This window comes from Tachypleus tridentatus, chromosome 10 (assembly GCF_004210375.1).
Source record: "Tachypleus tridentatus isolate NWPU-2018 chromosome 10, ASM421037v1, whole genome shotgun sequence".
Classification (NCBI taxonomy): domain Eukaryota; kingdom Metazoa; phylum Arthropoda; class Merostomata; order Xiphosura; family Limulidae; genus Tachypleus; species Tachypleus tridentatus.
Window position 1 is genome coordinate 142,401,641 of NC_134834.1, and position 12,536 is coordinate 142,414,176.

Below are 12,536 nucleotides of genomic sequence, written 5' to 3' on the forward strand. Positions count from 1 at the left end.
CGTTCAATATTCTGTTGGCTCTTTTCTCTAGAATTTATGTGTCGTGATTTAGTGTAAAAGAACACTAAATGATTTATTATCATTATTTCGTTTCTTAATCATGCCCAGTAATGATTTCATGAATACTCATAAATATTATATATATAATGTAACAAAATAATGACATCCAGTTTTCAGATGTTGTGATTAATTACGCTACAATATTATTGAGAATAAAAATAGCTTGTTTTTATTTTCAGAAATTATCATACGTGTTATGATTACTCCAAAACGGATAATCCAACTTTGAAATATGATAGTGTACCTGATCTAAGTTAATTACGATTACACCATTTCTTTTAAAAAAGAAAGACCATAGAAATACAACGGCAAAAAAGGAAGTATTGTGTGCGATGCTAATTTTACAGCGTCATTACAGAGTTCCTTATTTGGCCCAATGCAGGCGGCGAAACTCATAGCGTGAGGAATATAGGACTGATCGTGAACACCTTGGAACAGATGAGCCATGGGCCCAATAGCAAACACAGGAACATCCTCTCCAGCGTGGGTCTCACTGTCGAGGTAGAATGTTGCAAGCTGTTTGTATTCGTTACCAACTGAAATAAAACAAAACAGTTTTATTTCTAAAACTTAGACACTTTAAATGAGTCAAACTTCATGAGGCATTAACCAGCACACAATCGTTTTTTTTTATATTTCATAAATACAATAAAAATTAAACCGTGTTTATAATACTTTTTACTCATAAAAGCAAAATAAGTTAATTATAAGAGAAACACGTACGGGATTACTGTAAAAAAATATAGTATTTCTAAAATGATTAGTCTTCAAAATGTCTGTGCTAATACAAAGATAAATCTGGAACACAATCACCTGTCTTGGCAATAACTGGAAACTCAAATATCAAGTGAGTGAGTGATAAATACAAAGGTAAACCTAGAACGCAATCTCCAATCTTAGTAATAATTAGAGAGTCGAGGACCTAGTGTGTGGAAGATAGATGGTAATAAAGAAACAAACCTAGGTCACAAATATCTGATCTTAGCGATAATTGGAGACTTAAGGTCATACTGTAGGGAAAATGGTTGATAGAACAAAGATAAACCTAGCACAGATTCAAGGATCATGCGTGGGGAAGATGGCTAATAATACAAAAATAAGCATAGCACATAACCACCAATCTTGGAAGTAATTGGAGACTCGAGGACCTAACGTATGGAAAAAACAATTATAGTGATTTATTATAGGTGTACTGAAAGAGACAAGACATGACGTGAAGTTGAACATAACTGAAAACAAACTGGTGAATAGTTGATCATAAAAAAGTATTACTATTGCTTTATTGTAGAGAGTTAAAATCAAACTGATATTTAAATTAAAGAGAATGAAAATAAACGATGCTTGAAAGTGACTATTATTGATAATGAACTAATAGCAACAAATGTAAGAGGAAGATGAGAAACTGAACTCATGCAAAACATAAAATTGAAACTTCACAGCAAGTCTTTGATCTTCCAAGATAGAAATGAACATCTTTGTAAATTACCAAACTGCATTTAAAGTTCATTCTCTCTCTGTAACTGACCAATCAGAAAACTAGTTCACAAGAAACTAGAACTATCGTTACTTATTGTGACAAATGTCCTAAAAGGAAAATGGAATGCATTTTAACTATCCAATGAAGCAATAGGAAGTTTTCTTGATTGAATCTTGCTACTTAAAGTTATTCAAGACTCAAGTTAACATACGACCTGTAATGAATTTAGGTTGTTCTAAATTAGGACTTTGAAATGTAAAATATGTTTGGTAAATATAAAATTTTACTAACAGAGAGTGAGATATGTGGTAATTGTGTTCTATTACTCATTTTTTCTTAATCTTAGGCTTCCAATAACGTTACTTTGTGCATAACACTAGTTTAAAATTTACAAGATGATCTAACAAAAAATTACACGGAAACTGAAAGTATGAAAAACACGCAGTTATAAGAACTGCTGAGTAAACAATGTATTACGTAACAAAAAATATTTTGAAAAAAAGGCATAATACATAAACTTTCAAGAAATTATAAACAAATCACGTGCGTCAAAATGTAATATAAAATTGAACCATCAAATATCCATTAAAAATGCATACGTATAAATTCAAGTTGAACACACCACAAAAAGTACAAACATAACACATTATGTAACTCAAAACAATTAAAAAGAAAACTATATCACAATATCAAAATAGATAGTCAACAAAGCAACTGTTCAAAATTAAACTTACATACAAAATAATAACGATTGTATTTTTTTCACAAAGCCTAACACAATACAGAACAAAACCTTGAAATAGAATCACAAAACACCTTCAAAATACAATAAATTTAAATTCTTTGATTCACCATTACACAAACTTGTACAGATAAAAACAATAAAGAAAAATTTACATCAATAAGAAAAATTGTAAGTCAAATTACAAATGAAAAAGAACTGAAATTGTCTGATATACATAATTAACACATACAATACAACTGTCTAAAAACAAACACAAAAAACCTTTCATGACTAAATAGCTTACATAAACAGCACATTAGAAAATATCCCAAAATGCAAAACATCTAATGGAAACTCAATACACGAAAATAAGACCAAAATAAATAAGTGTAAAAGGGAAATTGAAGAAGACGAGAAGAATGAAATATACCAAATATACATATTTGCATTCAGAAGCTCCTGTCGGCCTACGCCTACTTCTTTTAGCTGTTCTCTGGTCCAGCAAAGATAATCTACTATCCTAAATTCACCTCACTCTCTTTCCCAATGCCAGTGTTCTTTTTCTTGATGAATAAACTACCAGGCGGTTATCCCACATTTGATCTATGATTGTCACAATGCTGCAGTACATCACTGTCCAAGCACCCTCTGGGATGATGTTCAGTAATTCCACTAGAAGCTCTGCCTTAGCATAACATCATTCTGGGGTGAAGTTCAGTGGTTTTACTAAAAGGTTTGTCCTAGGATCACACTACTCTGGGATGATGTTCAGTGGTTCCACTAGAATTTTTGCCCTGTTATAAAATCACTCTGGGATGACGTTCTCTGGTTCCACTAGAAGCTCTGTCCTTACATTATATTATTCTGGAATTATGTTCAGTGGCTCTACTAAAACATATTGTGTTTGTACTCTGCTGGGTAGGGATAATTAAACAATCACTGAAACTGTTACAGAGTTCGCAGGCAGAACAACAGATGGAGTGTGATGTCATGGTGATTCCTTCTTATGCTCAGCAATTTTCTTGATTTGGTTTTTCTTGCTAAGTGGAAAGTCTTTGCAGGACTATGGGAAGCTTGTATATAGTTTCTTCGCCAGACAGAAAACTTTGTCAGGCCATGTCCTCATCCAAAGTGGGCAAAGATCTATTTTTTTCCATTTTTTCCTGGTACTCCATTAATAGACACAAGATATATTGCTTAGTCTTTAGCGGTTCAATCATTTATGTTCTAGGCCCACTAGATAGCTCAGAAAGTAAAGGTTACAAGTCTTTTTGGTCATTGAGTTATTGATCAATCATTTTACTTGATTTTGAGAATTATATCTCAGTCCTACCAATAGTGACTGGGGTCAATATTACCATGGTGGTTATGTGACATTTAGTTGGGACTCACCATTAATATCCAGAGAAAGTTTACTGTTTCCCTTTTCCTCCCCTCCTATTTGATAGTATTTGACGATGATTTCATTACTGGATGTAGCCTCAACTCACTCACTTCCTGATTATTAGCCAATACAGTGTTACAGAGACTCATGAGTAATGTACAGCTTTAACTGGTGAACGTGTTCAATATGCTTTTGTGAAGACTGGATCTCAAATTTTGATGGATTGAGTCACTGGAGTACAAAGTAAAGTCAAGTCCAGCTGGATCTGAATAGTTTATTGCTGTTGGAATATAATAGGATTAAACTTTGTCTCTACATTTAAAATATTGTTCTCTGAACATATGATAATGTCTCTTCCTTTCTATTATCCTCTTCAGATGCAACCTCGTACGCATTAAGCAAAACCTTTCCAAATATTCTTGCAAACGTTCAGGCAATTTAGCAGGTGATGCATGTGTGTCTGCGTAGAAGTAACAAAAATGAGACAATTGTCAGTACGCTGTTGCTTTGTTGTGGAGTGCGTCATCCATTACATATGGCAGGTGGTCATGCTAATCAGCTTGATCTGACGTCATAAACATATAACACATATGATATACACTTTGAACAATCCATTCACCTAAGTTATTGGGCTTCTAACAAAAAAGTGAAATATTTGTCAAATCCATTATCTTACAAAATGTAACAAACAGTTTGATTAAAATAGTTCTTCTCCTTTGGTGCTCTGAAATAGACTATCTACTGCTTAGTCCATTTGTTTGTGAATGTTTGAGTCAAGACATTAACCAGCAACCATGCTTTAATCCACTTAGGAAAATAATTAGTTACCACCATAATATAATGATGACCACAGTAAGTTTCCAAGCAGGTTGGGCAATGAGATCGATGAAGTATTTCCTGAGACAAGTTAGTAATGTAGTATTTGCCATTCCTTTATACATCAGTGCAATCAATAAACCATTTTGCAGTACTGACGTAGTCAAAGACGCTTTCTGACGCATTTGATACTTTTTAACTAAATTTTCACAGAATTTTAGATCTCGTATATCTCAGGACTACTAGCAACATCACATGTTGATCACTTTTTTTTATAGAGGTTGTACAAACAACACAGATCTTCCGCCTACATCTCTGTAATATATCTTCTAAAGTTCTAAACCATGTTCACAAGTCTGTAATGATCATGTTTTGCCTTACAGCACAACAAGTAAGTACCCAAACTAAGTCGGAATCCTTCTGCTCCTCTCACAGATTCACTCTCTTGTTATGTTTGGTACACATTTATTAGTAAAATATTTAATATTTTCACGATTTGTGTCGTAGCTGAGGCTTTATTCGTCGTGGCAGCATTACGTCTACGACACATACAATATATATATGGAAAGCTCTTTCATGCCAGCAAGAAAGTTCATCCGTATTTCTATGCTGTCAGACAAGCTGGCATTGTACAGTGAAGTTATATTCTCACATCATTACTATTTATGTTCTCTAACATTCATCAGCCACTTCGAAGATATATGATTTATGCAAGTTGTAAACGTTTGGCCAAACAAATGGCAGATAATGTGCTTGATAAATACTACAATTGTACATTTCTTTTTCGTTGTTGTACTCACATAAACTATAACATGCTTCCCATCATTATGCACTGAAATGTATTCTAATTCCTCTTTCACTAGAAAGAATAGAACATCTATCTTCACACATTTAAGAACAATAATTACATTTTATAGTCTACAGTCCATTTAAAATGAGATTCATTGTTAGTTCACACTTAATTTTTTACTGCTTTATTCTTCACAGAATCTGTATACACTCCATTCATATTTACTATTTGTTTGTTTTGGAATTTTGCACAAAGCCGTCCCTAATTTAGCAGTGTAAGACTAGAGGGAAGGCAACTAGTCATCACCACCCACCGCCAACTCTTGGGCTACTCTTTTACCAACGAAAAGTGGGATTGATCGTACATTATAACGCCCCCACGGCTGGGAGGGCGAGCATATTTGTCGCGATTCGGGCGCGAAACCGCGACCCTCAGATTACGAAACGCACGCCTTAACGCGCTAGGCCATGCCAGGCCTTCATATTTACTAGTGTTTACGAAACTTTTTATACTTAAAGTATTTCTCTGAAACTACACTTGTAAACCTGATTGTTTTGGATATCGAAATACCAGTAACCAAATATGAAAGTGATATCACTGTAGAGAATACACCATTCTCACTTCAAACCACATACTACAGAGGTCTTCTCAAGTGTTGAGCACTGACTTTCATCATGTATCAAGACCTTTCAGTTGCCAAAGATGAGATTTAGTGAATAAGACAAGTAAAACCCTTTCAATAATTGAGATGCAAAAGTCCCTACACGTCAACAAATGTGTTCACACATATAATGTTCAACTGTCTGTACACTGAACCTTGGAGAGGAATCTCTTTTTACTTCAACTGTGTGTGATTGCTGAGTACTTTCTGAACATTAAATGGTTCCACCATTTTGTATCTGAGCTACCTTAGTGTTAACTGCATCTCTAGTGATTGAACGAAGCCTAAATTTTTATTGTTGTTTTTCAGCATTCAAAATTGTGGTAACTGTAGTATAATGGCATATGTGCTTCCTAACTGGCTATTCGTAGACAAATACTTTAGGGAATTTCATCAGCAATTTATGAGTTTTATTTGCTGTTTTGTACTCCAATTATTTCAACAGCTTCGGCCAAAATCAATATATTTGTCTCCAATGCAATGTTAATGAAGTAGCGGTAGCTATATTGCTAGTTTCTAGTCACATACCGTTCATATACTGCACAAAGAATAATCTAAACAAATGTATATTTTCTGTTTTAATCATCAAAATTAGAAATCCTAACCAGAACACTTCTTGCTCAGGTAACATGACTCATTTTTGATTATTTTCCTTATATTAAAGCATTATCTTTCGAATATAATTTTAACCAAAGAACTAGACGTTAATTTATTTCAGATTACTTCATAAAATATTACGAAACATCACTTATATTCTTAAAGTCGTGTAGCCCACTGATCTTTTCCATACTCTAGTTAATTCTTTAAAGAATTTACCACAGAGTTGTGGATCACTTTATCCACAGTTTATATCAGCAAATAACGTTTAAACCTAGCATGGCTGAATTTTAGCCAAGATATGTGGCAACAACTCTCACTCATTTAGTAATGCTGCTGATAGTGATGGAGAAAGTTAAGCCATCAGTTGTAAAAAAAAGTTTGTATTTGCTATTCACTGTAGTGATTTCATGGTAGTAACTGATAAATTAAGAAATTTATTTGTGTAATACCTGTTCCTATATCAACTATAAACTTTACCCTACATCAGTCTACAATTACGGACAAACATCAGCCTTACTTAGCCATGTAGAAGTCATACTAACCACCATTCATAAAGCAATATACAGATAGCTGTACCTTATCAGATCTGATACCGGCCTCACTTATTTAAATTATCAAACATGAGGGCTTGGATTTGTTGCTGATTAATCGGCCTACTTGTTGGTTGGTGTGTGTGATTTTCTGCATAAGCAAGAAAAACAAACAAACAAACACTTATGCCATCACCAATGAAAAAAATTTCCTTCCAATCGCAACACGTATCTCTTTCTTTTCTCCATGAGGTGGGATACCTCCCAATTCGCAGATTACTCCCAATTGGAAGTAATATTTTCGTATATTACTACCACATAGTTGAAAGCCATTCAGCCCATACCAAGCGACCGTATCACATCTGTGGGAGTGGTATAAATATGTTGGATTAACATGCTCAGAGGCTGCATCTCTGCAAGAGTCATTATAAACATTGTTGTAACTTTATTTAACCTTAGTCTAAGTTATAGTCTCACACGTTATTGTTACTATTACAGCTTTGGTCACAAACATAATGTCTCTAACACCCAAGCGATGCTGGATGGACTCGCTAGGTAGTCCTCCACAAATATTAATAGGAATATCTTCCCAGTTTGTTGCTGCCATGCTGAAAAATGTTTTACTGTATAAGTGTTGTAGCTTATAAATATATGCAGTAAACTCATCATAGGAACAATAGTTATGGGTTTTGAATTCTGCCTAGTAGATGGCTCTATTTTCTTTCTGTTTCAAAGCGTTGGCACATTTTTGCAACATTTGTTTTCAAGCTACGAAGGTGGTCAGGTCCCTGGTATTTCACAGCATCTAATATCGCATCATCTAAAATAAACATCAAACATTGAATCATTTATTTCTGCATTAAGATTACAATTTGATACTGCTTAAGAGACTAACTTAAATCTTTCTTTCCTGAACCACTGAAGGATGAAGACAATATTTCTTTCATCTGGTTACCTAATGCTGGTTGTATCAAAGGCAACCTTACATCATTCATAGCTACATGAACAAATGTGGCTCTGGTGTTAAGAAATGCATCGAATCCTGTTTGGAGTTTAAACATTTTGCTGAATTTTGAACTCCTACAAATGTTCAAATAAGCGTATGTTCCAAGAATAATAGCATGTTCAGCTGAGATAAACCCCAAAAAAAGGTTCTAGTTGGTGCTTAAGCATCAATATTTCTCTTACTGAAGAAATTCGTGGTTAGTACTTGTATATGCATCCCCCAAGTGATTTGACCATGACCATGCTGCTGGGAGATGAGTAAAGTTGGGTTGGCAAAGGTTCTCCACTCATTGCAGTTTAACTATCTATTTTAAGGGGTACATGCAGTTGTGAAGCTTCGGAAGTGATGAATGCCAATCTATGTAGTTCACGGTAAACACAACTTAAAGAGATCTCAGCATATATCTGATTGGTTACATTTTCGGTCTATTTTTACACCATCGTCCCCGAGCTTGACGCATCTGCATGAGCACTGACATTATCAGTAGTTCTGAACGTGACAGGCTACATTTCACTACTTTCAGTGGATAAAACACTTTCCAAGATGTTGGGGAGCACTCAGCATTTAGTGAATGACATTATGGTTTCACTGACAGATCAGTTTGGCTCTTCTCCTCTTTGCTATTTTATTGCCAAATTTAGACTAGTCTTAAATCTACAGACTAAACTAGCGACGATAACAGACGAATGAATAGGCCTCATAGAAGACTCAATAAGTCTAATGTTCAACACAACGTAATTAAGTAGCCAATAGCTTGTTTGTTTGAAATAAAGTACAAAGCTATCACGGGTATGGAAATCCGGTTTCTAGCGTTGTAAGTCCACAGACATACAGTTGTGTCACTGGGGGGAGGAATAGCCATTAGAGCTTTAAAAGTTTGTAAACAGAATAGCTGAAGCATTTGGGAAAATATCAACTTTTCTTCTGTTTTTGCTATTCACTTTCTTAGCTAATCAAGATAACAAAGCTTAGACAGCAGATAAGTGGTAATATTTGGACTTAAGACAAAGTAGTTTGCTAAAATCAGTTTATCATTAGTTGCGTGTAGTTTTCAGTTTCTGTTGTTATTACAAGATTTTTTTATCAAATTCTGATACAACAAAGTATTCTGATAATAAAATATGCCATATTATGTATTTTTGGTTAAATTTATACAGTCGGCATCTCTAAAATAAAAAGCCTAAGATAATCAAAATTTCAAACACTTACGTGTTATGTTGTTCCCAAAATTGTCTCGACTTGTATTGTATCCTGGTCCATTAGCATAAGAAAGCACTGTATATTCAACATTGTTTTCGTCTGAAACAACCGTTCCTTGAAGTAAAAGGAAAAAAACATAATTAGTAATCGATTCCAGTAAAATATACTTGGGATATTTCATTAAAAAATAAAATGAAAGAAACAGCTTGGATCATGTTAAGATCAAAAGAGTGTTTGGATCATTTTATAGATAAATTTTTATTGGTATGAAATGTGATATATAACATTATTTTGTAAACTAATTTATAAATTTATAAAACCTAACTCTAAACTATGTTGTTATGACTACACTGCTCCAAAACAAACTATTTATAGTATATAAAACTACCAAAATATATTTATATGTATCTTAGCAACCTGACAAGTTTAATCAAAATATTATAAAAAATATCTTGAATGATTAATTTAAAACTTTCAAATAATCATTGTCGTAATGTTAAATATACATTAAATCATCTCATTTAATTCAGTGTGACAACTCTGTATATAAGAAAATAGATATTTTTATAGGATGCTTACTACTGTCAAAAGGACTTCAAGAAGGGTTTCTTATTTACATATGGTTGTTAGGTAACAGATGAGAGTTTATCAAATTTATATATGTAATATCAAAATAAGTGACATTTAAAAAGAAAACAGAAACTCAATCAGAATTTAAAAAATACTTTTTGTTCACTTGACATCACTTGAAAATAATACCAACAAACAACTGAAGTTTTTGTCATAGAATAATTTTGAAAATATCGACATTTGGCCTAAAACAGATGTTAAGTAAGATGGTTTAAAAAGTATCTTTATTTTATTAGCATATAAACTCTTAGCATAATCTTGCATAAGGTTGTGGTTTTCTATTGCATTATACAAAATTAACGTTTTTCAATTTCAGTCAGTTGCTTTGTTAGAAATAATTTATTTTTTTCAAACCTTTGGAAGCTGCAGAATCCAACTTTAATGGGTGTAACTCATATGAGGAAGTGAGATGAAAGAAGATACATTTCTATAAAGTAAGCGATTTAAAAGGGTTGAAAAAGCTTCAGATTCTGGTTAGTTTTCCAGAAAAAATAAAACTGAAGCTAGTTAAATAAACAGAAAGATTCAAATACCTAAAATATTGTTTCCCAGCTCTGGATAACCACTGATTGTCATCGTGTGGGAATGGTCTGCTGTTACAACTATTAAAGTATCTTCTGTGTCAGTAAGACTCAGTGCTAACTCAATAGCTTTGTCCATTGCAACTGTTTCCTCTAATGCCTTCTTTGCTATCCCATCATGGTGGGCATGATCTATCCGGCCACCTATTCGACAAAAGTTAATATTAAGATAATCTTACCTATATATTTTGACAGTGACACTGTGTAGGTCAGGTCACGACGTAGATGTGCCAATAGTGTAACTTACATCCAACAATGTGAATTAAACAGAGTAGGAGAAGAAACAAAATGTAAACAGCTGTAATTAAACAGTTCGGTTATTTAGCTTACACTTCTTATTTAGTGACTTTTTGAACTAAAGTAACGCTATGGAGAAGAGAAAAGATTCTGAGCTAATGTATTATGTTTGTTCTCTGATTTAATATATCTATATTAAACAACTTATTTTGCCATAAATAAACTGATTATCACAGACCAGGAGAATAACATAATGGTTAACATAATAGGTTACACCTATGAAAATATTATAGCAGTGACATACAACCTTTCTCTGCTTGAATAGTAGAATAATTGGTAGACATGCTAACCTGTTGCCTGTCTTCTGGTAAGAAGGTCTAACTTAGGGATGGTTATAAATGAATCCTAAGGGTATCTGACCTGGCCGTCTAACCTATACGTTGCATAAAATGCCATTTACATTAAAAAGTTTAGTACCATTACAAGCCAAGAGGCCCTGGGAGATGAACCAGATGGTAATACTGTGGTGAATCTGGAAGCTCAACTAGGTGGTAATACTATAGAAACCCTAGAAGATGAGCCAGCTGGTATTACTAAGCATGATAGAAGCAAATTAATAACAATATATTGTGTTGAATTATAAAATAAAATCGTTATGGGCAATAACTAGAAGGGTGGAATCAGTTAAGTCGTATTTCCAGGTGGCAATAAGGGGACATATTAAAAATACTGCACAAAACAAAAAATAAGGAATATTTTGAAAACTTCTACGACTTTTGGTAACATAAAGGTGTGAAACATATGCTTTGATCCGAAGTGAATAAGTTGAATAAGTAGTAAAGTACCTCCTGTAGAATAATGAAGAGTAGAGAGAAGAAATGAAGGGTAACAAACAAAGACACAACAACTGCCTTAGATAATAAACAGAGTTCAAACATTGTAGAAGGTGTATAGCAAAACGCTTTCATATTTATTAGAATTTTCAATTATATTCCATTATAGATGGTTGAAACTATGCTTATGAATTAGAAAGTAGAAAACTGAATACAGAAAATCATGTGCAAAGAGCTGTAATTTATGATGTTAGGGTAGAAAAACGTGTACTTTATCATAAAAAGTAATGTGCAGAAAGACACCTTAAGATTTAAAAAATGTAAATAATGCAGGATTTGTCTTTCAGTTTCTGTCTTCGAGAGAAAAAATATGATCTTGCAATTATCAAAGGAAACTATAGTAAAAAATATTCATTACATCGTAATAGTTGTATATCCACATATACATATACATATAATTAAACGACGAAATAAATACAACCAAGCAGCTTACAACATCGTGTGGCTTAACAGAAATAGCTTCCAATGTCATGTTTCTTTTTCACTCAAGCGTTAACCTATAAAATGGAAATCACGTAAAATATAAAAATAAGAGTTGTTTGGCTTAGAGGGTGGGCCAAATTCGTAGCCTCCGCACCCCTCAGTCATTACTTTAATAGACTTCTTTATTTGGGGGTATCTCAAGGACATGGTATATCGCAAACATCATGAAGCTAAAGACCAGAATAACGGATGCCATCACCACTGTAACTGTATAAATGTTGCAGTGAATGTGGGCTGAAATCACATATGGGTTAGACGTGCCGAGAGCCGTAAATAGTGCAGATAAAAAGGTCTACTGATATATCAATAAAAACTGTTTGAGTTAGATTACCAGATGTTGATAACTACATGGTTGTATTTCCTTAGTTAATACAACTCTGTATTATAATTAATATAAAATGCTAATATGACTAAGATATGCGAAAGTTATGCTAAAATACTTGAACACAGTTTTCAATGGATGT

The 12,536-nt window shown here is 33.4% G+C and overlaps 1 protein-coding gene across 2 annotated transcripts in view; it reads right to left on the reverse strand.

The window, feature by feature from the left end:
- Positions 1-206: 206 nt before the first annotated feature.
- The window catches only part of LOC143230482 (alkaline phosphatase-like), a 52,602-nt gene continuing 40,272 nt past the window's right edge, over positions 207-12,536 (reverse strand). For both annotated transcript variants that reach the window (XM_076464128.1, XM_076464127.1), the window contains exons 7-9: positions 10,412-10,603; positions 9,258-9,362; positions 207-596 (exon numbers count right to left, since the gene is read on the reverse strand). In XM_076464128.1, the coding sequence (XP_076320243.1) occupies positions 325-596; positions 9,258-9,362; positions 10,412-10,603 (569 nt within the window). In that variant the 3' untranslated portion in view covers positions 207-324. The remainder of the gene's footprint in view (positions 597-9,257; positions 9,363-10,411; positions 10,604-12,536) is intronic.